A 27,814-nucleotide genomic window follows, 5' to 3' on the forward strand; every position below is an offset into this window, starting at 1 on the left:
CTTAAACCGCTAATAACAATAGACAAAACACACCAAATGTAACACACATGCACACACGCACACTCGCTCACTCATTCCACTCATTCATTCCACTCACTTAATACACTGCTTTCAGCCACACAACTGTTTGGAAGCACACCATCCCATATGTGTCTCAACTTTCGGTTGTGTTCCTGAGTTAATGTCAGAAACTAAACAAAACTGCATTCAGTGATAACTGAGAACACAGAGGCTTGTTATATGCAAACTATCCAGCTGTTAAATAAAACACACTGGCTCTTTTCACCAAGAATTGGGACAGAAGACCATTTGGGCAAGAGAGAATGGGAGGGGGGGATTTTCATTGCCTGATGTCATTGCTGGGTTTATTGATTCTTTCTATACACACACAGACAGACAGACAGACAGATATTGGAAAAAAAATTTATATATGCATGCATGAATGATTGGTAATTTATATCGGCCAAAACTGAATATTTAATTCTTTATATTCATTCATTCAGCATTCAAAAATAATAAGGCTGATTCATGAATAAAGTATTTAAAGACGAAACACTCCATTACATGTGACAAATGGGCACTTCATACACTGTGCCAAACTCAAAGATCCTGTTAGGCACTTAAACATCAACTTGACTCACACTTTGGCCTCTCAGAACCCCTTTCACAATAGATGACCTTCATCATGTTTGAGTACAATGGCTTCAAAAGAGACCTTTGATGTCCAAAGGGAGAAATAGCCCTCTGAGATCATGGAAACAAGGGCCCTGTTTACACCTTATATCAACATCCAACTTGGATGATAGAGATGAGACAAATAGCAGTTTACACCGGTATTTTAGAAGTATTTCACCTGGTGTCTCAGAAGAGTCTTCGCACTAAATGTATATGATGCAGTCACATGGATTTCAGACTAGATCCGAATATGTTTTAAGCAACTGAATCACACAACATTTGGACCCCGTTCTCACCTATGTTTAGTGTCATCCACATTTTCTCCTTAATGACTATTAAATGTAGCATCCGTTGTGGTATACTCACACAATGATAACAGTACTTCCTTTGTAAGCTGCTTTTTTCCTTTAGTCTCACTTCATGTGAAGACAGAGAGAGAGAGTGAAAATAAAAGTACACTTGAGATGTGCTATTATTAGGCTGCTGAATACTCTTTCAGAAACATGCAGGCAAGAATAAAGCAGATGGATATGTGGACTTGCGTGTGTGTTTTGGAGTGGCCTTGCCACAAAAAAACGTGCATAAGGAAAAGTGCAGTACAGTACGTAATCTGCACTTGAGCGATAATTTCTGGTCTATGCTTACTTTTTTACCTTGACACACAAGCAAATGTTGTCTAAACTGTCTACCAACAAACAGAACAAGTGAATGAACAGCGCTCTCTTCCACCCTCAATACCACGACTGAGGTGAGACCCTTGAGCAAGGCACTGAACCCCCAGAAGGGAACACTACTGCCGACAAAAGGGAGGCCGAGAAAACTGAAGGGCAAAATATCTCTTACAAGTCCCAACAGTACAGTACAGGCTAATAAAACAAGGCTAATTGTTTCCATGTTTGGTTTCAATTCATTCAATTCGTTCAATCCATCACAATATACTGAAAAGACTTAATGGTCCTTAAAAGTCCTGAAATCACAAGTCCTTGATGAATTATTACTGGATAAATGAATGTAGTAGAATAAACTTAAGCTTTGTTGAAAGGCATCTGTAGAAAGTTGCTAAAAAAAAGATATATTTTTTACACATGCCTTGGTTTATAAAAACAAAGGAAAAATGTGTTCACAGTAATGCACTTACAATTGAAGCCCATTGGGGTAAGTTTTAAATGGAGTAAATAAATGCCACATTTAATGTGTCGCTAGTCATTTGCAGTGGAGCTCTGCTCAACTTATTTTCTTTGCCAATGTTATCTTTTGCTTGTGTCAAAGAAAACACCAACTCTTGTTAAAATGTATCATATCCTGTCACTTTGTTGCTGCAAATTGCTGTCAGTATGAGCATACTGGGACAGATCAAGTTATATTTAAAACTAATAATTAATGTAAGAATGTTAACGAAAATATAAGCTATAAAAAAAACCCTACAATAAATATGCACAAAGACCTTCATGGGGAGAGGCTGTACACGTTTGATCATTTTTATTCAAACTGAGGTACAAGTTGAAATGATTTTCTGTGGTAATTGACATCAAGCCACAGATGCTGTAGAGGGTAACTAGTATTAAACCTGCAATAATTCTTTTATGAAAATCCAGTGCAATTTCATCAGTTTCTCTACTTTTTCAGAGACTGAAAATTTAATCTTTCTAAAATCCCTGTAGTGAAATAAAGTCTACAACAGTGCTTTTCAACCTGTGGTCCGCAGGTTGAAATGCTTTCACTATTCGAGCTCGCTGATTGGTTTAAGAATAAACCACCAATTAATATTTTTGCTAATATTTTTTATGCTACAGAACAACAAATTCAAATATGCATAAATGGCTGTCAACATGTTCCCTCCTGAACGCTTGCTCCCCTGACTGTCTACCCGCTGCCGAGCTCTGCCTGGATCTGGTTTTCCCGTTTTGCTGAGCAGTGCCAGCCCAAGTTATTTTCGGTTATTTGCCAGTTCATTCTAGGGCTGTGCGATTAATAGAAATCGTCATAAAATCACGCTTTGTAGCAATTTATAGCACGATTTTCCGCCCTGACCTCCCGCGGTATGCTATCCGATCCAATCAATCAGAATGCAACATGCCTAGCGCGAGAACAGAACTGACCGGGCATATGCCTAACTCCAGGTTCACACACTGTCTGTGATGCGCATTTTTTCCGAGCCCATGTTAATGGATCAAAGCATTCACACTTTAGGCAGTAAAAGGCTAGAAATAAAATGTGCGAAAATAATTAATATCTAGCACATGCGCATAGAGAGAGTGCACAGGACACAGTTTAAGTGAGAGGAGACTTGCGAGAGCAGCGTGTATCTGAGCAAGCACGTCTGGTTTTGTGACAGAGCAAAGGAAATCTGTGTGCGAACAGAGAGATTCGCACTCGCGCATTATTTTAATGTGCTTTCGCGTTACATTAATGCACTCTATCTGCTGCTTCTGCACCGCTTACACATACTGTATACGCAATGCAAACGGAGTACATGTGAACAGGTATAATGTATAACAAATCTATTTCAACACCTGAGGAACCGCTACAATTAATGAGCAAAAAAGAAAAAAAAAGTCTCTGGACACCGGATTTATTTATTTATATTTTTTGCCATAAGTCTAGAAATTTTGTTACAAATTTGCTATAGTGATTATTTTGACTTAAATCTAAATCGCAAAATTGATCAAAGAAAGCGCGATAGATTTTTTTTGTCCATATCGCACAGCCCTAGTTCATTCAATAAATACAGTTAACAGTCTAGCTTCTTAGTGATAAGTTAATAACCCAACAATAGCGGGGTCAATTTATTTTTTATTTTTTTGCAGTGCGCCGTGCAAACATATGTGTGTGGTTGTGTGGGCTGCGAGTTGAAAAAGGTTGGGAACCACTGGTCTACAAATAACGTTTGTGTCAGATGAAATCTGTGGATTTAATATAGAGTGGAATGTAGAGTATAAAGCTGGCAGCTATATTAAAGTTACTACAGTGAGCAATGAACTGGTTATTTACTACGGAGATATTATGTCATAAAAATATAAGGGTAATGTATATCATGGTAAGACAAAATCTGGTATCAGAATAGTGCAAATCATATCCTGTGTAAATGCTGACTGGTCGTATTACTACACTGCCTCAGAGGCACCAGTCGTACCATCCGTGAACAGAACAATGCTAAAGACATGATCACAAACCATGGAAACAAGAAGATTTCTGTCAGCGGGCTGTTTGTCAATTTGTTTCTGCATTGCCTGGAATGCTGAATCACTGGGGGTCTCCATCATTCTGTAATGCTCTGCAAAAAGTGTAACCTCAGGTAGAACACAAAAAACGAGGGTCAATCCTAAAGGAAAAAATACAGGATTTTCACAGAACGCAAGATATGCATCCAGTGGGAACATATTTTTATTGTGATCTGAGAAACGTCAAACAGCAAGCGCTACTCTACACTGTGACTGCCCAAAACTCGCATTTGAATCAGTGGCAAATCCTTTAAATGTGTAAACTAGGGATACACCGAATATTCGGCAACCAAAATTATTCAGCCGAAAACAGCAAAAGAATCTCTTTCGGTGCTCGGTCGAATAAGCAAAAAAGGCTGAATAATATGTACTGAACAATGACTAATGCAATCAAATAAAGTCATGCACTAATGCAGCAAACATGTCGGGACTGTGAAAGTATTTACAATTATCAGAGAAAGATGCAAAAATCATTACAAGCATGAAGTACTGTTTAGTGCTGCATCTAATATATGATGAGAATAAGAGGTGGCTGATGCTGGTGGTTGGGTTACTGTATGATGATTGAAATCACGGAATTACCTCAAACAATTAGTAAATAAACTGCAGAATGTTATATTTTCTAATGCACGCGCAAATTGCATGCATTCTGACAGCGCGAGCTTGCGGCACCAGGGTTCAAACGCCAAAGCTTGTCAGTTGCTCAGCAACATTTTTGATATTTGTGAATTTTTTAAAGGCATGTGACAATGTGATATGTGCGACAAACAAAATATCTGTTGTCAACAAAAAGAAGCACAGAGATCTTGTTGCGGGTTTCTGCCAAAATAAAAGCAGTGAAAAAGCAACAACTCCATCGATATTCATAAGTGATAGTATTGTAATTTAACTTTCATTCTGTAAAATAAAATAAAAAACTAAGACAATAATAATTATAATAATAATTACCCTACAACAGCTCTATTAATACATTTACTATAACATTCAAACAGTGTTCAAATTGGGATCTGCACTATACTAATGTTTTTAAAAAAAGAGGTCTTTTTCTGCTCAGCAAGGCTGAAAAATAGGCCCGGTGTTTCATTTTGTTTGGCTTTGGCTTCGGCCTCGTTGAACTGGGGGTTGGGTTGATTTGGGTTGAACTGTTCTGGAACAGTGTTGTAAATACAACTTAACCACTGATTTCAAGTTGTGTCCTATTTTGAAAGACCAAACGAAGTATTTTCGCCTTCACTGAGAAACAGCGTCTCCACAACATGGCGCCGGCGGCAACAGCGAGAATAAAAATGAACGCCTTCTTTATTTACGTGAACATTTGGGTGGCGTTTTGCAAATCTTCCCACAACGTGACATAGACATGTGGGGGCGTGTTAAAACAAGGCATTTTAGGAGGGTGTGGTTGAGTCTAAACCTTTATTAAAAATATCTCTTTGGGTTTGAGACTTTAGTCTTTGCAATTTTAGTGATCTTATCTATTCACAAATAGCTTGTAACACTCCAATGAGAAAGAAAATCTTGAAGTCACATCATATGACCCCTTTAAAACAAAACAAGACACATCCATTCTTCCAGACCAGAACACAACAATTGAGCAGGAAGAGCAAGACAGTTTTGACTGACCTGCCGTGAGCGTGGAAGTCCAGGTGCAGGAACTGGTCCTGGTGAGACAGAGCTCTTTTAGCCCTCTGGTGCTTGCTGTGTAAGACATCTGTGTCGTAGGACAGGCCTTCGTAATGTCGAATATACTTGCTCAGGGTTTTTCCATACTGACCTACAGAATAAAAGAAGGAAGAGAAAAGGAGAGATGAAAATCAGTGACAGGTTTATGATCTGACTAGCAATTACTGAACACAAGACTTGGTGCAGAAATGTAACAGGCAAACTGTGGAGACAGAGTGAGGATAAACCTCTGTGACTGTTGGAATTACACTTTGAGCTGCAACATGGTGACTCATTATCTCTAAATTACAAGGTTTAGGCTGTTTTACACATCCCGTGTCTGCAGCGCGTAAGAAAATCAGCATTACACTAGGGCACTGAGCTTTCATACTGACAGATTTATACTTTATTACAGCGTAATACATCTGTGGATCTTCTGGGGCTGTTTTAACCAAATGGGTGACTGGACATGTGCCCAGGGCACTACATAGGAAAGAGGCACCATGTAGAGCCAAAAAAAAGTGATTTCCAGTTCACCACACTGAATTTATCCTTAAAATAACAGTCATAAATTATAAAATGGTTACGGGGAGTAACCAACTCAATCAGTAATATATGTCCAGCAATGTCACTGCCCAGCAAAAGTGATTATGAATTGATTGTGGTCTTGGAACTTCCTTTATGAAAAGCGTTTGATTAATAGTGAATATTGACCTATTGTGCGTATCGTTGTGGGTCCCGCTGTTAGCAGGATATAGTCGCTGCATTTGGGGTAAAAATGAAGGAATTAGATATTGTGTGAGGTGCCAAAGATATAATGAGACCCAGGATCAATCATCTGTCAGTGACATCACCTCCCAATACAAACAAGCCCCATAGTATAGTCCCACCCCTGACACTTATTTATAGGTTTCTATGTAAGGACTTCAGAAATTTAAATGCTAAAGGAATTGTGATTCCATTTGAGTTTGACAGATTACAACTGCAACACACAGAGAGTGAAAAAGCAGACGTGGTAATTAATATTGCTATTTAAATATGACAGGCTCATAACTCTTAAGACATGGGAAATACAGTACAGTTGCAAAAGGACTTTGTCAGTCACTGTGCGTTCACGAAAGCTAAAACTCAAACGGTAATGCTAGATTTGCAATTCCTTTTGAAAACAGGCCGCTATATCCTTCCACAGAAATCTGTAAAAATGGGAATAAATATGAATATGTGTGGCTTATGTGTGAAGCTGACCTTATACTGTCATAACATTTATTAATAAGAGGAACTGAGAACATAGAGAAAGAGAAAAAAATAACTAGGCCTATACTGTCATATGAGGGCACTTATTTTTACCTCTTCTATCGTGGGAAAGTACAGTGTTCATGTTTCTCCTCCCATCCTTCCTCAGACTCAAAAAGCAACTTCTTGGCACAGTAGCATTTATTCTAAGAATAGCCTAACCTTAGCATGGAGTATTTACTTTGCACTACAGTATCTGCTGAAACAACAGTTGCACACATGAATTACCCACAGTGATCCATATAGTTCATCTCACAAACAGCTTTTCTAGCCCCTTTTCTTAACAATCCTGAAATCTTGACAGGATGATGACAGTTACAGTATATACTCTAATTATTTTGGACAGGGCAATGTGGTCTGACAGTGTATATGATTCTACAAGACAATATGACTAATAAGACCGTCGTTTTCAGAGGAAGAACTTTGACACTGGCTTTCAATCAGTCAACACAACCCACAGAGAACCAACCTTTCCTGTTTTGAATCTAACTGTAGCTCCCCTGGGCTCCAACCATGTCTGCTAAGACAATACGCCTCAATTGGCTTGAATAGAGCGGTTCCTTTTACTCTGAGAACAGAATAACAGCTGTGCAAGAGGGCCATCAGCTCTGACAGGTAAGGTCATGTCTGGAGATGGTCCGAACCGATTTATGCCTCAAAAACTGAATATCACAGGCCAGTTACTGCTGCAATCTAGTGTTCAAGAGTTGGCTCAGAGCTCTGTATCGCTGCATGTTCTTTCCAGGAAGCATTTTATTTTTTCTTCTCAATTGTTTATCAACTGCTTTCATAAGCTTACACAAGTACACTGACAAACCAGCAAGTTCTCAAAAATGCTGGAATATTATTTAAATTATGGCTGGGGAAAAAAAATATTGATTTCTCAATTTTAATCAATTCTCAGTTTTATGAAACGATATCGATTCATAAATCCCGAAAATCATTCTAGCCTGTCAGATAATCAACGGAACATTGTAGCGCGCCTCCAATTCAATAAATTGCAATAATCTTTGTAATTTGTTACTTTTGACATGAAAAAGTCTCAGATTTCAAATTCTGTGCATTTTATTACAATATTTAAATATTAAATGCTGTTTTGGTGCTGATTAATGTTGAGTGACAGATGGCTGTGAACTGATCATCTCCTCTATTTTAAAGCAGCACTATGTAACTTTTTCTGTTTTCAAAATTTGCTAAATGTATATAATGAGCGAGTGCTAGGGCTGGGCGTTATATATATATAAAAAAAATATATCTCGATATTGTCAAAAGTTTTATGATATTCAATATATCTCGATATGTTTGCATTTGCATTGAAATAAAAAAAAACTCTAGACCAAGTGATCACTTACTGCTTTTTTTAAATGAACGTGTATACAAAACTCAAGTAGTGCAAAACAAGTACAGAAAGTTAATTCTTTCAACTTTTTTACTGCATGCAAATCACAGTTTACACTGTGCAACTGGGGGAAATAATTAAACTGGGATAAGTATTTATTTTTTAGAAGTTTTTAGCTAAGAACACAAGTCTGTCTACTGTCTCTGGTTTAAGAGAAGCTCTGTGGCATAAAACTATGTAGCCACTGGCACTAAAAACCCTCTCAGATGGGGAACTATTTAATGAAGCTCATAGGTTTATCTTATATAAATTAATACCAAAGACTTATACAGACTGAACAAATGTAATCAAGGACACAATATGCAATTTTAAGTTAAAGTTAGTATTATTAACTTTTTTGGGAAGTCGTGGCCTAATGGTTAGAGGGTCGGACTCTCAATCGAAGGGTTGTGAGTTCGAGTCTCGAGCCGGCAGGAATTGTGGGTGGGGGGAGTGCATGTACAGTTCTCTCTCCACCTTCAATACCACGACTTAGGTGCCCTTGAGCAAGGCATCGAACCCCCAACTGCTCCCCGGGTGCCGCAGCAAAAATGGCTACCCACTGCTCCGGGTGTGTGTTCACAGTGTGTGTGTGTGTGTTCACTGCTCTGTGTGTGTGCACTTCGGATGGGTTAAATGCAGAGCACAAATTCTGAGTATGGGTCACCATACTTGGCTGAATGTCACGTCACTTTCACTTCACTGAGTATATTTGAAGTGATACAAATCAGCTAATTTGAACCTTCCATGCTATTGGCTCTTGGGTATATTTTACAGCATTAGTTGAGAGATTTTTTTTGTTGTTGAAATTCTTGCATGGCAGTCTGCTATTCACCAAAGTGTCATTTCAAGAGAAAAATAATCAGTGTCTATCCTATGAAACACAACAAATAAAACTGAAACAGCAGAGCAGCTTTCTCAGCAAACATTCAGAAACAACTGACCTGATGGACTGCTGCTGATGCACAGCTTTAATCATAAAACACTGCCGCTAGATTACACTTTCCCTATCCTTAACACATGCTCAGGTTGTGAGATAAAACCGTAATAAAATAAATCAAAACACAAGGCCAGAAACAAACTGCACAATTGGCACATAGTGAGTGGAAGGAAGGCAGAGATAGTATGTGTGAGTTTGTGTCTATTGGCTGGGAGTATCAGTGCAGACTGTTTGTCCACCTGTACAGAAGTGATAAAATCCTCCTCTCATATTGCTGTGGAGAGAGAGAGAGAGAGAGAGAGAGAGAGAAAGAGCAGAAATCAGAAGCAATCCTGCCTTAGAGGAGCAGAACGCTCCAACACTCATTCCAATTCCACACACATTAGTGCTCCACCTCCCCAGCTCTCCTCTATCTATCTCACTCTCGAAACCAACTTTTTCCCCCCTCAGTGCTTATTTCTCTTTAGCCCTCTACATTCAGTACTCTGTGCAGGCTGAAATAAAGGTTCAGTGAACTGCTTGATTACATGACTTCACATCATTGGTTACCTTCATGGTTTAGCAGGTTGGCACATTTATCAGTCCTGTTTGGAGTGCTAAATATGGTCAAGGTTAGACAGTTCGCTTATGAAGATTTATTAGATATTATACAGTACATCTATTACCAAAGTGACTTGCTGACATTTTTAGGATTCACAACTGAATTATATCCTGAAAGTATATCCTGAATGCACTTTAAGTCGCTTTGGATAAAAGCATCTGCTAAATGCATAAAAAAAAAAATAATAATAATAATAAAAAAAAAAAATATATATATATATATATATATACAGAACAGACCAAAAGTTTGGACACACCTTCTCATTCAAAGTTTTCACAAAGAGTTTTCTTTATTTTCATGACTATGAAAATTGTAGATTCACACTGAAGGCATCAAAACTATGAATTAACACATGTGGAATTATATACATAACAAAAAAGTGTGAAACAACTGAAAATATGTCATATTCTAGGTTCTTCAAAGTAGCCACCTTTTGCTTTGATTACTGCTTTGCACACTCTTGGCATTCTCTTGATGAGCTTCAAGAGGTAGTCACCTGAAATGGTCTTCCAACAGTCTTGAAGGAGTTCCCCGAGAGATGCTTAGCACTTGTTGACCCTTTTGCCTTCTGTCTGCGGTCCAGCTCACCCCTAAACCATCTCGATTGGGTTCAGGTCCGGTGACTGTGGAGGCCAGGTCATCTGGCGCAGCACCCCATCTCTCTCCTTCTTGGTCAAATAGCCCTTGATGCCTTCACTGTGTATCTACAATTTTCATAGTCATGTTAAGTCATGTTAAGTGACTTCATAGAGTTTTAACAGAATTTTGGTGCTGATGTTTGAATTGTTGTCGATTGTACAGATATAGTGAGTTTTTGTGTGAAAGTAGCTAATTATATATATATATAATTAGCTACTTTCACACAAAAACTCACTATATCTGTACAATCGACAACAATTCAAACATCAGCACAAAAATTCTGTTAAAACTCTATGAAGTCACTTAACAGAACTGACCTTTCACACAGCTGGATTTGGTGAGCTTCTGTCGTATTTGACCAATTTCCTTACCACAAGCTAATCACAATTTTTCAAAGAGTCCTAAACTCAAAAAGATGTGAAGTGCAGCTTTTGTATGCATTTGTTTTCATGAATGCTAAAAGAGACCCTTGAATTTTTTGAGCTGCTGCCAGCCTATAATGCCTTAAAATAGTGTCTTTATAGGGAGAAGATAATATGTTGAGTGCACAAAACAATATGAAGAAAAAAAAGAACAACATCAACAACAACACTGTCAAATTATTCAAACGTACAAGGTGTTTCAAGGTTGGCTTTAATGACATAGTTTTCTTAAGAGACAAGGACATTTATATCTATGGACTAATAGACAAATGTCTCGTTTTGGCCTTGTTTCCATAGGAACTTGGCACTTTGCTTAAAAAAAACTTCAGCCATGTTCCCTTGAACCAGAGGCAGCCAGTGAACCATTGCTGAGAAGCATAAAGGTGTAATGACAGGGAAGTGATGTTTCATCAAAAGCAAATGGGACTATTTTGCTCTATTAGCTAAGGCAAAGAGGTGAGTCGGTCTACTACAGATCAGCGTTTTCTACTCTGCTATTATACACAGCACCACATCAAAAGAAATAATATTTTATACCGCCTGTGTGGATGAACACAACAACAACAACAAAAAACGTATAAAATATGACTAAACAGTAAATTTAGTATATTTACTGATTTGTTGTTTATATGACAGACTGTAGATTTCAGGAGGAAATGTTTACAAGGGAACTGGGTAAAGCATTAGGTATGAAATCTAGGTTGACAATGCAAAGTCCTCATTTTGATCACTATAACTGCAGTGGACAAAGTCAGGACAAATACGAGTTCTAGGCCTGTTCACAGTGTTCAGGATAGGCCTGAACAGACGTATTTATAGATGAAATATGTATAGTTCAGGGTCAATGAGAATCTTAGAGGCTTTTCAGTATGCACAGACACTAAGAGAAAGGCCTGACTCTTTGAAAGGAGGTTGGACACTGAGCTCTTTTGTAAAAGCACAAACAATAGCTGCCTCATTTCTGCCTAAATTACCCCACAAGAGAGGACAAAAGCTAGAGCTGTCAGAACAGTAACGCACAACACCACTGGATGATGGAAAAGTTTAGTTGTCGAAAATAACCGAACGGAAAACTGCAAGTTATTTACATGTTTTTATATTCTATATCCATTATCCACAGAACTTTCAACAGCCTGTAATTACACATATTTTATTGCAGCCACTTTTCACATCACATCTATCACATCTTCAGAATGATCAAAACAACAGCATTTATTTGAAAATTGTAATACAATTTTGCAACAATATTTGGGACCAGTTTGAGGCAACAGAGTTCAAGTTCTAATTTTATGAACATTCATCAACACAAAATGTGAACAATGAAAACCTGTTCATAATAATAATAATGATAAACAACCTGTCTGTTCATATCGCTACTCAAGTCTTTCAACAGAAAGGATTCTTCTCCACTGTTTGCAAATATAAAAAGGACACTAAGAGTTTTCAATTCAGAATACTATGCTGACTGACTGATGCACAGCAACTCTATTTTTACAGCTTAGCCGATACAGGAATACAGGAATAGTTAACTATTTAGAATATAATCAGGTTGTGTGAATTTCATAATGCCACCAACACTACTGACTGAACAAATGTAATCAAGGACACAAGATGAATGCAGGATGAAACATTCCACTGAAAATTACAATCAATTTCACTTAAATGTTTGTATATACAGTTTGTATAAATGTTTGTGGTATCATGTCAGAAAATTACAGGAAGTGGAAACAGCTTGGGTATTATTTATCATGCTATGGTAGGACAGAGCCTGGGACCTTTACACTCACATTCCCGATTCCTACAACCTACACCAGGGATCAGCAACCTTTTCGGCATGACGTGCCATTTTTTATTTTTATGGTTAACCACTGTGCCAACACAGCCCCCCCCCCCCCACACACACCCCGATATAATTCTGTATTTAAACGGTACATACACAATTTTTTATTATACGATAAAAAAACGTTTTTTTAACGTTTAATCAACGTTAATGCACTGCTTTAATTGATGAACGTGCACACACAGACACACACACAACACACACCACTCGCACACAGAGATCTGAGATCGTGCTGTGCAAAAAGTATCATTCAGAGTGTTGTCACGCTACTTTTATTAATTCATACTGAATCGCTACATTATATTTCTCAACAACAAAGGGGCAAAATCGCTTCATTGTCTGCAGAGAGAGACAATTTACCCCCCCCCCCCCACTTTCTTTCTCTCAAAATGGCCATATTTCAGAAAATTTTTCATCACTGGATATAGCTTTAGGTCATTTAACATTTCTATGGTAAAACGTATTATTAAAAGTTGACTAATGTTAATTGATTTGCAGCTTAATCTTACCTCACTCTCTTTAACGTTAAACTGACGCTTCGCGCTCTGCTTCTGTGAACAGTAAACCCCGCCTACTTTGATCTGATTGGCCATCTCAGTCATTTTGACATTGACGAGTGCTGTTAGACCGAGGCTTTGATCTGAAGCACCTAGTATGTGCAGTGTTTGCACGTGCATCCATGCAAGTTAATTCTCACACTTTAATAGTATTTGTAGCTCCTAACAGGCTGTGTGACTATGAGAAGTTATTACATCAAACTGTACGTCATTATACAGTTTTCCTTATTGCTTGCGTGCCAGCGATTATCCCTCTGCGTGCCACTGTTGGCACGCGTGCCGTAGGTTGCCAACCCCTGACCTACACCATAGACGAGATTACAGGCAGGGCTCTTTGGAGAAACCACAGATATGGCAAATGAAAACTCAGACTAAAGAACAAAATATAATTATCTTTTTACGTGAGTGCGAGGGACAATGTACAGTGCAGAATAGTACACTTGTACTGTACGTGCACCACCCGATTTTTTAGGTCTCACATGCTCATTTAATTATTTTTGCAGTAATCAGATGTTCCACAAGGTGGCAACACTGTCCCATAATTGCAGGGTTTCTGGTAATGGTTTGATCTAGCTCAAGTAACATTTGAATACTATCCATCCTAAAAAACCCTCTCAAAAAAAAAAAAAAAGAAGTAAAATCCAAAACCAAGTCTGTATTTTGCCCAGTGCATCATAGCAATAAAGTTTGAAGTTCTGAACTACTTGTAAGACAGAATATTATGAAAAAATCAGTTTTTGTCTCGGAACCAAGCTGTGGGCAGTTGTTGGTGGGTGTTTAATAGCGCAGGAACATTATTATTTTTTTTCTTATGCCAAGATCTGGACTACAATTTCATGTTTAAGGTAAGCTGGACTTAGCCACTGGTAAGATGCGCTCCACTTTATTCTTGTCAAACTTAGAAAAACACACTTATTTTCAGGTACGTAAGCCTAAACTCTTCTCTCTTTACAAAGAGCTTAAGCTGGCTGAAAGTGATACTGTGGCAAAAGGGACTGGCAATTTGTCCCTGGAACACAATTAAAGGTCTTTTAGACAATTATATTCATTCCTTTCTCTAGTTGGAGTTGTTAAAGGGATTGTTCACTTTCAAATTAAATTTTGATATGTTTTAGCTTATCTCAAGGGCATCCAAGATGTAGGTTTCTTTGTTTCCGCAGTATTTCCCATTTTGATATTTTTAGGTCAAACCATTCTTGTCTGTGACTCATATAATGGAGGTCTATGGTCACCACCTCACCACCTCAAAGAGCATACACAGAGAAGTCCAAATTAAACAATTCCCCATCGTAAGTACACATTGATGACCTAAGACATGAAACGAGCGGTTTGTGTAAGAAAACGAACAGTATTTATATCGTTTTTTACCTCTTGTACACAACCACGTCCAACTGATCTGAGGGCACGAGTGCTTCCTGATGTGACGTGTGCGTGCGCTCTGGCTTAGTCTGAGCAAGCGCGGAAAGTGCCGGAAGTGATCTCTCGCGCGTGTAAATCACTCATTGTTTACTGTATACCACACGATACGCCTGAAATATAATGCAGTAATTGTTATTAATTAATTTGTTTATAATGCACCCTATAATCGTTGCGATTATAATAAACACAACACATTACTCACTCTATTGACAGCGTGCCATTGGGTCCCTCTGGCATTGGACGTCGCCTCCAGTTTATACGTGGCAAACAAAACACAACGTGCAAAACGCTGCATCTCAACAGCGGAGAAAACTCAGGATCTTCCGTCAGGCAGGTGTGTGATGCGATACTGTCAATGTCCTCTTTGTCGTCTTGTACTTGTGGCATTGCTATGTTCCATTCGTGACAACATATGCTCTCCACTTCTGTTGGCATCTCACAACACTTGCTACTAAAACACCACCAATTTTGAAGAGATCTCTGTCTCTCTGAGGCTTGAAGACGTGCTGCTCCAGCGGATGCTTCCTACATCGCTCCTGAGTACTTGATCTGTGTATTCTGGTTCAAATAAATATGGTTGTGAAAAAAATTTCAGCGTTGTCTGTTGATATATGGAAATCGTCTTCCATTGCAATTTCCTGTACGTCTAAATATGTTTATATCTTCACAGTAAAAGGTAACACTTTCGAAATCTTGGTGTAAACCATAGACAGTAAGTGAAAACAATGAGTGATGTACACGCGCGAGAGATCACTTCTCACACGTCACACAATAGAAAGCACGCGCGCCCTCAGATCAGTTAGACGTGGTTGTGTACAAGAGGTAAAAAACGATATAAATACTGTTCGTTTTCTTACACAAACTGCTCGTTTCATGTCTTAGGTCATCAATGTGTACTTACGATGGGGAATTGTTTAATTTGGACTTCTCTGTGCATGCTCTTTGAGGTGGTGACCATAGACCTCCATTATATGAGTCACAGACAAGAACGGTTTGACCTAAAAATATCAAAATGGGAAATACTGCGGAAACAAAGAAACCTACATCTTGAATACCCTTGAGGTAAGCTAAAACATATCAAAATTTAATTTGAAAGTGACCATCCCTTTAACTCATCTCTAACAGAAAATATAAGTTCTGAACAGCAAAGCTTTGCAGAGACCTCGACATAACGAGTTGTTTTCTTGTTATAACGACTTAATTTTCTTGTGATCTCAACATAACCAGAGTCGTTTTCTCGTTATCATGACTTCATTTTCTTGTGATCTCGACATAATGAAAGTTTTCTTTTGTTTTTACAATGATTGTTTGATCTGATGTTGCTATAGTAACAAACTCAACTTTGACACACATGTGATGGACAGAAAAACCATGCCCTCTTACTGTAGCCTATGTCGTGGATATCTCAGCAAATTTGCTTTACCTAGTAATAACGTCTACAATATATACATAAATGTTGATCAATCACTGTTGATATTTCCAGAGACAGTACACTAAACATTTTGTTTTGTGTAATTAACATGTTTAAAAATGGTCAAAACAACACCGCGAACACAGGCAGAGCACCTTCCGAAGGATGCAGAACTATTCTAAAATATTTCAGAGCTGCTTGGATTAAACTCATTTTTAATTCTCCCTTTATTTGAAATAAAATTATAATTTGTAATTTTCAGTAGTCATATGCTGTGAATGATATCATGTGCGTTACAAGCTTCTGTTTGAAAAGAGAGTTCATGTGTGTGTGTGTGTGTGTGTGTGTGTAGAAAACAGAAAAGATTACAACACTATACATCACTAAATTAAATTAGCCTATACACTTTACATAAAAATCACAATTCTTATCAATATGATTTACAATAAAGACTAGTAATAAGGAAAAGAGGCACATCACAAATAGCCTACGTTGTTAAAGCCCTCCTACTGTAGATCAACAGAACATCCCTGCTGGTGATGGTGATTTAGTGGTAATCACAGAACCAGATTTACTGACTGGATGCGCATGATCATATCGTTAGATATATCGCCCAGCCCTAGTTTGAACATACTTTTGCATTCAACTCTGCTGCTTCTACATTGTTTTGTTCAGGTACCCAAGTTAAAATAAGTTAAACTTAAACAAAAAAAAAAAAAAGCCCATTCCATTGCATCGTCCATTCCGTCTAGCATTATTAAACACAAAAACATGCTGTGTAAACTGGCCCTAAGTAAATATTTAAGTAAATATAAACACGTAACAATTCTATACCAGCTGAAGGATCATGATATCAAGTAGTATCGCAATACTATGCGAACAGAGATATATTATAAAGGCACAAATTCTACACAGCATTTTGCACCCTTAAAAGGCACCACAGAAAGGTGAAAAGACAAAAAAAAAAAAAAAAAGACGCTTTTGTATTGTTTATTTGCAGGCACAAGAGTGTGAACATTTTAGCAACTACCCCACATTCAACATTACTTACGGTAGAACCAGAATGACGATGCTACCGTTTAAAGAGTGGGTATTCAAATACAGTGGCACCACCAGTATTTTGGAGCCATTGGCTGAAAATGCCCAGTTGTGAGCATTGAGGGCGTTGAGGGGTGTTTTTTTGTTTTTTGTTTTCAGTTGAGACGATGCGTTTGCTATGATACAGAATATTTGCTGAAGTAATATGGCTGAAGCATCGCAAATGAAATGTTTTGCCAAGAATTCTTTTTCATAACAATAATACGGTTGTCCTGCGTTTCCATCTGTTAAAGACATAAATACTTGGAGACAAGCAATATTAACTTCTCCATTGTATCAGATAAGTCGTAGTACAAGCAGGGTGTGATGGTTGGTCGATATTAGTCCCGCCCTTCTTCCACTGTGATTACTAGTCCGCTGACTAAAAAGAGACAGTGATGAGTGCTGCGTTTTACCAAAAGCTGAACATTCTTCGACTCTCTGAGCCAAGAAAAAACATTTGAAAAATGCGAACAATAATGAAAATTAAAACAATATGCTAGTCTCTGGAAAAAACACTTTGGGCACAGGGCCATAGTATTGCGATACTACGGTAGTACCGGTATACTGTGCAAACCTAATACACAGTGAACCCAAATGACTGTATTGGCTCATTACACATTCTGATTATTGACTATCCCTAAGTGTAAGACCGTCAAAATTACATTTTACATTTATTGATGACAAAAAAAAAAAAAGACAAAAGAGACATATATTACATATATATATATATATATGGAAGCCTCTTGGAATCACTTTAACAAGTAAATAATTTCAATAATAATTTCAAACAATTCTAAGCAATGGGCATCATTTGTGCTGACTGTGGGGGTGGGTGAAGCTGAGAAGAGAAACAGGAGAGGGACACCCTGCAGCATTAAAAACAAAGTTTTCATTTCTTGTAGGGGTGTCATTTGCGGTGGTTGTCTCAAAACGCAAACACTGTCACAAACAGGATCAACTTTCTGTGAAAACATGAGTTCAGTAGACTGAATATGAGGTGATCTTCATCACATCATTAACAATACTAGGCATCTTTGAGCCTGTGCATATGTGTTTGTTCTTGTTCTGCCAGACCAAAGAGCAGATCACAGCTCATTACTGCTTTGATTTATAATTTGGAGGTAGGATAAAGCAGTTTTAGTGGTGATGTGAATTCACTGCATGGTATTCACTATTCTTACTATGACAAACACCTCCAAACCATGACAAAAATAACTAAAGCCAATATTATGATGGACGAAAAATAGTTTAGTTTTTAAATATAAAACCTCTTAACAAAGCAACCGTACAAACACAAATAGTGCTGATTGCATTGGTCTGAGAGAGGAGGTTATCAGTCAACTCTGCTTTCAGTTATTTATTATTCATATCTAGCATTTGGTAAAAATAGCACCAAAGTTGAACATACAAAATGTGAAAATGCACAGCGGTTTTTATGATGTGCATCTTGCAGATGTACGAGCAAGACAACCTTAGAGCCTCAGAGAAAAGAATACCCTACTACAAATGTACCAGTGCTGGGCGATATGGGCAATAAAATCATATCTCTCTATTTTTTGGCCGATTTGCGATATCCGATATATATTTCTGTATTTTCATTTTTGTATTTGGATTAAAAAAATCTGAATTTAATATCTATTTATTTCAATTACCGCCCAATGTTGTCCAAAAACAAAAAACAAATAAAGTTACTGTAACCATGTAAGCCTTTATATTATGTACGAAAAAGGGTTAAAATCACATTTCATTCTAAAATTGTAACATTACAATCTAAAAACAAAAATAATGCTTTTAAAGCAGAAGTTAAATTCACTAAACTAAGTCTCTTTACAGCCAGTGCTATCATAAACACTTGTGATTATAATTATAGCACTCCTATTTAATTGAGCTCTGTCTGCGCGAGGTGGTGCTCTTTCACTGAAATTTAGTGGAGAATCCCAGAACAGAAGGCTTATGCACTTCTGACAGAAAAATGTAAATATTTTCATGGCTTTCTAACATTTACAGATGAAAGATAAACTGCTATACGTGCTATGTAAGTTATGCATTCAGGAAGAAAGCACATCTCAAACGCATTAAACAGGGCAAGTAGCCTGTGTCTCAGTCAGAGGCAAATGCAGCCATTCTGTCTGAGCATATGATGGGCCTAGCCGCTTAGACTACTGTGAAACGAAACTATAAATGTATGCCTTACCAGTTTTTAAAGGCCTTAATATGAAGCTTGGCAAATGGATTAAGCAATCTGGATTAAGCACTTTCTCTGCAGCAACTCAGTCTGTGTCCTCGCAATATTTTCAGATGCGCTCATATTAAACTAATGTATATTGATATCAACGGTATTGCATCATATCATATCATATCATATGAATCACTTATAAATAAAATAATCAATATATCGTACAAACTTCATATACCGCCCAGCCCTAAAATTTACCATATTTTAAATAAACATAACATAGGTGGTGTTACTTTAACTTGATCTGAAAAAATATACTTCTGAATTGTAATGAATTGTCATGTTCCAGTCAAAAGCTTATCCTGTTTTCACATGAAAACCCATTGTTGTCTGCGACTAGCACTGGCGAGGAAACCATTTCCTCTATAAATCTGTATTCCATCGATTGCTCTCATGAAGTATCAACAATATCTTTTTTGCTTTTTTTATCCACTGCATATTTTGCAAGTCTTGCAGTGAAACTGTACCTGTCACAAGAACATTAAGATTTTGCACCTCATATTTTAGTTTTGGTGGTTAAATGCCAGAAACTGTCCACATACAGTAGGTGGCCATCCAAAATGATGGTTCTACCGCCACGCATGCCACCGCGTCTGCAAAGTGCATTTGCAGCTTTTGACCGCTGAGTGGTGCTTTAACCACAAGTTATCAAACAAGGGCATCAAAGCACATTTTCGCAAATAGACGTCAGCTTTGCCTTGCTGTTGTGTTACAATTGACGGCTGCATTCGGGGAAAATGAAAGAAAAACACTGTAGTTAAATTATTTAATATTCACAGATAAACGTTTAGTACTTATGAAGTTATGTGCGTTTCTTAGAACGAATTCAGACAGGATAAATGTCAAGCCTATGAGCCTGTGCTTATATTTTCTCTAAGCTGCACAGTATTACACCATATTTTAGATTTGACACATTTAATAGGTGTGCAGAATTATTTATATAATATGAATTATGTGTTATATCATTCTAAAGAAATTGTGGTTTACTTTGCATCGAAGTATTAAAAGTGGTCTATTTTAGTGAGCAAGGCTACATGGATGTATGTGCAAAATGTCAATATTCTCATATATTAGGCCTATATTTTAATTTATATTTTAAAATTTCTTCAATAAAACAGAATGCATTTTTGTCACCCACTACTTTGTTATTTGTTACCTGTCCTTTATTTTGACAGATAACTTCTTGGGAAATAGATATCTAGGATATGGAAGGGATATCTAGGAAAAAACAAATCCTTTACATTTAACAAATTTATCAGAACAGAACAAAAATTAAAAAATGATAATTCTAATGGATAAATTTAATTGCAGTATATGATGCTTAGTTATATAAAAAAAAAGGATAATAATTGAAAGGAAACATAAGGTAAGGTTGGGCTCTCCCATTGTGGAGAAATCCGAATATTTTCATATCTGTGATGTTGGCCATTTGGAAATAGGCTTTGTAGTTCACGCGTGTTTCAGTATTCAACGGAAAAAAATCATATTGAACAAAAATATGCCAAAGTGGACCACTGCTCACGCCGAATGGCTGAGTGACCAACGTGTGCGCGTGAGGCACCAGCGCGATCAAGCAGCTGAAACAGAAAATACTACATTTTTGGTCACACATAAGGCATAATTTGAAAATACAAACTGTTAGCAGTTAGAAAAATCCAGAATAATAAAAGAATAAAATAAATGCTGGACCGTTCTCATTTCCCTCTGCATATGGAACCTGAAGGCTTTTTTTTTAACCAAGAATGGACCGAAATGACCCTAAGAAATTAACTCACTTTTTGGTTTTTAATAATGTTACAATGTTATATTATGATGTTATTGTTGTTTTACTTCCTCCTTTCATCTCCATTAACAAACCAACATTTTACAACTACATTCAGTTCGCAATGCGTCCCTTTGGGCCACCTGGCATTAGTTTTGCAAATGATTTTAACACGCGACTGACTTGCAGATAACGCCACGGCCCTGCATGTATTAACCATTCTGGTTGTCTACCTACTGTATGTGCTCCCAAACAGAGTTCTGAACACCAAAAAAAGAAAAAGATTAAGATAACCTACATAAAATTGGACAGGAAATTTTTTGCAGAGTTATAAATTACTTTTAGCACTCGCATCATTTACAAAAAAAAAATCTATATCAAATGTAAGTTGTATTTACCAGCAAAAGACAATTCTCACTGATGACTGTTAATGCTACACACTGGGCAGTGGGCACATTACAAGAAGGCGTCTTAGTGGGAGGATCAATCTAGCAAATTGAAGAAGCTGCTAACCACATCAAAACAACCAGAATCACATGACATTGCAATCCGGCTTACAAAAGCATTTGCATTTGTGCGTAGTTAACTTGCTTTTCAACTGGCTAGATGCATGGGGGAGTATTCAAGTTGCTCAATAATCCATTCTACACTGGATGGTGTAATCTCCCTCCACTTCCCACAGTATACACAGGCACCATTAATCTCAAGCAGACGACACTGCGCATGGACACTGATCATATCCATTACTTTCTGTCTTTATGCACTCAAAAGAAAAACTCAAAAGTCTGATGGAAAACAGATCACTGATGTTGATGTTGTAGGCACACAACAGCATGTTTGTGCTGATATTCGAGCCAAAAGGGATGTCAGCAAAGCTCTTTATGTACAATTGACCTTATGCACCGTTACTTCCTGGTTTAGATAAGCCAGCTCAGTCATTTCCAGTCAAATACTGTGCCGTAACGGGAGCACCGTTTGCTCGGTTTCTCTACATAATCCATTCACAATTTGGAGAAAAGATTTGTTTGTCTAAAATGACCAAACATCCACGTATACCATTTCAGGAATGACAAACGCAAATGTTAAATTTACGAGAGAGAATCTGTTAAATCATGCCACGAGTCATTTCTATGAACAGAATGAATCATCTGACGAACCAATGTCAAAATAGAGCTGTGCATTAAGTGATTCAGACTAAATTCAGTCTAATAAAACTATAGCAGCAAGCATGCACTATTTATTTGTTATAACTTATTTAATTTAACTATATATATATATTCAGCATTATAGCCTTTTTTCTGGCCTTATTTATTTCTTTAAAATGACAAGTGATAAATTCCTGCACTTGCTCTTCAGTGCGATAAAGTACAAATTTGTTATATTATTTATTTTATAATAAATCAACAGACCTGAAAAAAAAAAAAACCTAGGCTGTTGAAATGGCAGCTGCAGCCAATGAGCTCATCTACTGCCAATTCGTGGTTATAGCGGTAATTTCATTTTCGTCTTAAAAAGTCTTTATTTTTCGCAGTTTATGGCACATATCTTCATGTCGAATTCATTAATTAGAAGGTGAACCTTTAATAATGTAATTTTTACTGCAAATAATAAATGCTTTAAAATTTTATACAATTTAAAAAATGTGTTCATGACTATGAAGGTAGGAGACTATCGAGAATACCATTACAATCTCGTTTAAGAGATTAGCCTAACTGCATAAACAGTTATGATAGTGTTTATTTGTCAGCATTCAAATGTACAGTTATGTGTCTGGGTACTTTCCTGGGATTACCAGACTCAATATAAAATGATGTTCTTTAATAACATGAAAAGGTAGGCTATGTTATTTCTGATTATTATTTACGGTGTTCCAATTGTTTTGTTTCTCAGTTTCTGATAAAAATGAGGCAGGAAAGATTCCTGTGAGAGTCTCTACCTTTATATAACACACATAAAATGAGCTTCACCGGAAGATTACAAGCTGTCTTATCTTTCAAATATCAAATAAATGCTGATGATGAACGTTGATTTGTGCAGCTTCTCAGTTAACAACGGCTCTGTGTAGTAACAGCTGCTCTATGTGAAATCACGCACCTGAGGGAATTTACCGCTGATTAGAGAACCGGCTTTACTGACGAGATGTGCATAACGATCAGCCGATCTTGATCGGTGCACCCCTAGGTAAATGTGTAATTTATTTTTTCGGACCAAAAGAGAACCAAACTACAAGTTTTAACACATCCTAAAACGGCTTGGAAATAAACTTAAATAAAGCTTTACTTTTTTTACTCTATGCATGGATGAATTAACTAATTAATTAATTAATATTTCATGGGAGATTAAAAATTGAGAATGTGAAATACAATTGAGATCTAGCCAATCAGTGACAACAAGGAGGAAAGATTGTGACAGAGAGTGCAAGTATTTAGCCAACGGCAACAACAACAAGACACTGAATACTCTGGAAAACATAAAATCCCATAGCAACAAACTTAGCTGAGCAAAAACAAGTCAGATAACATAGCTGAACTGCAAAGAAAGCCTACTAGTAAAGGAACAAACAGTATTTCATCCTGATAAATCACGTCATTGTCTGATGGACTTTAGTAAGCAGGAAAATACTAATGCATACAAACTGATAAATTGATGCAATTAAAAATTTTCTTTCTCTTTGGAGTATTACAAGCTCTTGGTGCATAAAGATCTCTAAAGTTGCAAAGACTATAGTCTCAAATCCAAAGAGATATTCTTTATCAAAGTTAAGACTCTGTCACGCCCCTCTAAAATGGCTCATTTAAACACACCCCCACATCTCTATGTCACTATGTGGGAAGAATTGCAAAATGCCGGCACAAATGTTCACGCAAATGTTACTTAAAGCAAAATACTTTTTTGATACCACAGCAAATACTACTTGATTAACTAAGAAAGTTTATACATGATTAAAGAGACAAGAACAGCCAGAAAAAATAAGAACAAATAAATAAATTACAAGCATAGATTAATATGTTACAAATAAAATAAGGTTGGTAGTATTCAAATACAGAAATGTAATTAGGGAAAATAACACTGCATAGTGTTTACAGTATAAATCAAATAGATTTTTTTTTCACAGCAGTTTTGTTGTTTAATGATCATTAATGACAGCAGCAGTATGCCGCTGTCCCTTAAAGACTTGATGCATGGATCTGATATGATACACATCACATCCCATTTCTTTCTCAGCTGTTTTCATTCACTAGACACATAACTGACAGCTTTACATGAATGATTGTCGAGTTGGGTATTTTGTCATAATTTTATGTGTATGTGTCTGTTCAAGGGATTCAGAAGATGATTTTGTCTCTGTATTCGCACACCATTTGAAACGCGTGTGCACGCTTCGTGTGTGCGGCTGTGCACATAGAGAACTGTGCGCAAGTAATGAAGCTACCTTTTGCCTTTTCTCTCTGGAACTGTTTAAAATTCGCTTGCATGTGTAAATATGAACAAATGATAAACTACTCTGTTATGGTTAAATTTTGCAGAACCATGGGACTTGTTCTGTACGGATCATGGATCATATACTAACCGTTTAGCAATATTATAGTACAGTACCAGTCAAAAGTTTGGACACTTTCCCATTCGTGTGTCCAAACATTTGACCGGCACTACATATAGTATATACATAAACAGAACATGAACACTACAATGGTTTTGCAATAATCACTCAAATGTGGTGATCAAACACTATTTATAATGACGTGAAAGAGATGGAGGCAGGGCATTTAACAAAAAACTATTTTATCAAAAATGAGTCTGACATCAGTGCACTGAACAGTAAAGTTGAAGTTAAATTCAATTCCATTAAACGTTATTCTGTTTAAGTTTTTCACTTCGGAACATTCGTTCACGGATTTGAGATATAGCCTGCTGTCTTCAAACAAAGACAAAACTTACTAGAGAAATGTGACATAAAATACTCTGTAAATAAATACAATATAAATTACGTCTAGCGCTCTTTAATGCCCTTTGATATAACGTGTACGTTCCCATGGAACTGGAATCATGGCAAAATTTCACGTGAAGTCCACTTCACAGTGCACTAATGGTCAAATAAGACAATGCTTGAATGCTGCTACCTGACCTCCTTACTGAAGTGAAAGTGTTGACTGGTGTCACTATCTCGCGAACGTGCCGGCGAATCTCCACCAAATTCGGGGGATCCCTTCAGCTCGAAGAACCCTCTCGAATGCTACTCTCTGTACGTCGGTGCCCCCTGGGATTGCTAGATCGGTCGGCGCCGGACCATGAATTTAACCACCCATAACTCCCGAATCCCAGGGGCTGTCGACACGGTGGTGGTCTTAATCGAAAGAGGACCTCTAGACGTACACTACAATTGCGTTCCAGAGGGTTCCTCGAGCTGAAGGTGCGGATTCTCCATGCCGTTATGGAGATATAGATTCAATGGTTTTCCATAGACTTAAACTTTAAAGCGTTTCATCTTGATCGCCATTAGCAAACAATGGAGCGTGCTATGCTGGACAAACTAAGTAATTACACCATTTCAAGCATTTTATCTGCATTATATGTTACGTAAAACCGATTAATCGGGCGACGATACATCGGCGACAGGCTGATATCGGCCGATAATATCGGCAAAATGATATATCGGTCGGGTTCTAGTAAATATGACTGATAGTGATAAAGACAGAGATAAAACTCAAAGCACTACTCCAATGTCATAATTTCCTGTCTGACAGCAAGGAAGGCAAAATTTGTTCACTGGTTGAGAAGAAATCTGAACTTCACCTTATAGAAAGTGTACAACAATCTATGGTGAAATTAATTTCTTTCAGCTCTGTGTCTGAACACACACAGCCATGACTATCCGTCTAGCTAAAGGGTGACTTACAACTGACTTCTTCTGTTAGTAAACAATGTTAATTATAGCCACTATAGACTAAGCCTGTCCCAAACTGTATAGCCATGAGCTTAATACAGTCTAGAAGGTTTTCTTGTGCTTTTTTTTAATTTATTTTGATACATTTTCTAAAGTTCATTTTAAGGAGTACAAACTCAAAAGTAAAACACAAGTGAACTTAACTAGCAACAACACTGCTGTCACTTGTGTGGAAATAACAGGAAAGGTGTGTAGTCTTTCATTTCGCCCTCCTTTTTTACCCTAACATCAACTCTCAGAAACATTGCGCAATCGTCAACGCACTCCTGGAATAACAAACCAAGAGTGCAAACAGGAATTTTGGAAACAGGAGTGGAAAAACGTTGAGTTCTAATACATTTATTATCAGCCTCCAGTCCTGTTTACTCCACTTGTGAATGCACTCGTTAAATTAGCTAACTTAGTCGGGCAGTGACAGCCAGCTAGGGCATTTATTGTAATTCTTCTGAAATATCCCATTCAAAGTCATTTTGAAAACTCCACACCACACTGTCTAATAATAATGCTGTTATTTGAATAAACCTCGAATTCCACGTGTTTTACTGTAAACGTAGTGTATTTTTGTGTTTAGTTTCACTTTCGCACTTAGGCTCAGTCTCTGTTGTATGTTCACCCGTCCCATACTAGCTCACTTCAGCTGAAGCACAATCCGATAAAACCGTCACTTTTTCCAGAAATAAAGCAAAATCCACTTACCTTTGCTTTCGCTTAAGCAGTATAACAGCATCAAGATTTTTAACAAAACCATATCGAGTAATTTCATCGCTCGCACATTGACACCAAGGCTGGTTTCGATGTTAGTTTTGCGGGTCTTAAAGGCGCAGTCGCCCTCGGTGATTGTATGTGACGACTGCTGCTGTTTCTCTAACGGCCTGACGTCAGGCGCAGGCACATCGGCAAGGCACGCCCACTTCCTCTGAACGCTTTGATGAGATTTGTGTTGAACTTAATGGAATTTATTAAATTGGAAGACAACATGACAGCTGTTAAAAAAAATATAATTAACCTTGGTTGAGGTTCATTGAGATGAGATGACTTTCTCATGCTAAATACTTAATAATAATTGTATTAATTATTGATGTATAATCATTTTAAGAACAGTTTATATGTCAATAAATAAATCAATTTAAAAAAACGAACTGCTGTTCCAATTTCTCTATGGATCTTGTCATTATTAGATAATTTATTGATCCTTTACTGGAAATGAAATTTTCAAGGCAGCTTAAACGCACAAAACACAACACCACATAACATGAATATATTATAGGTAGTTATAAATATATAAGTGGTAGTTTTCTTCCCTTGCAACATAAAACCAAGAAAAATTGCAATTTTTATTGTACTCACCCACACCTAAATGAACTCAGTAAATGAGTCAATCTCTCACCATTAGATAAACGTTTTTGCACTTTTAGAATATATTTACGTCTATTACAGATCGCTTTTATAAACGAGAACGTCCCTAAATTGAGGGTTTGTCACATTTAACTCACTTTTGTGGATAAATCTTTACAGGTACAGTACAGGGAGCAAAGAATGATGAACAATATCTTAGTCAATGTTGCCATCATGCGGTGGAGAGAAACATTACTAGATCGGTTTGCTGTGGATTATATTGCGTGATGTTCATAAAAGACATACAATCTTTCACACGTGATCACGAGATATATATATATATATATATATATATATATATATATATATATATATATATATATATATATATATATATATAT

At 37.1% G+C, this 27,814-nt stretch overlaps 1 protein-coding gene across 1 annotated transcript in view; it reads right to left on the reverse strand.

Moving 5' to 3' along the window:
* The window catches only part of LOC132105277 (disintegrin and metalloproteinase domain-containing protein 10-like), a 94,230-nt gene extending 67,312 nt beyond the window's left edge, over positions 1-26,918 (reverse strand). Inside the window, exons 1-2 of the mRNA XM_059510436.1 lie at positions 26,775-26,918; positions 5,517-5,667 (exon numbers count right to left, since the gene is read on the reverse strand). Coding sequence (XP_059366419.1) covers positions 5,517-5,667; positions 26,775-26,841 — 218 coding nt within the window. The 5' untranslated portion in view covers positions 26,842-26,918. The remainder of the gene's footprint in view (positions 1-5,516; positions 5,668-26,774) is intronic.
* Between the last annotated feature and the right edge of the window lie 896 nt (positions 26,919-27,814).

Source organism: Carassius carassius, chromosome 2, assembly GCF_963082965.1.
Source record: "Carassius carassius chromosome 2, fCarCar2.1, whole genome shotgun sequence".
In the NCBI taxonomy this organism is placed as follows: Eukaryota; Metazoa; Chordata; class Actinopteri; order Cypriniformes; family Cyprinidae; genus Carassius; species Carassius carassius.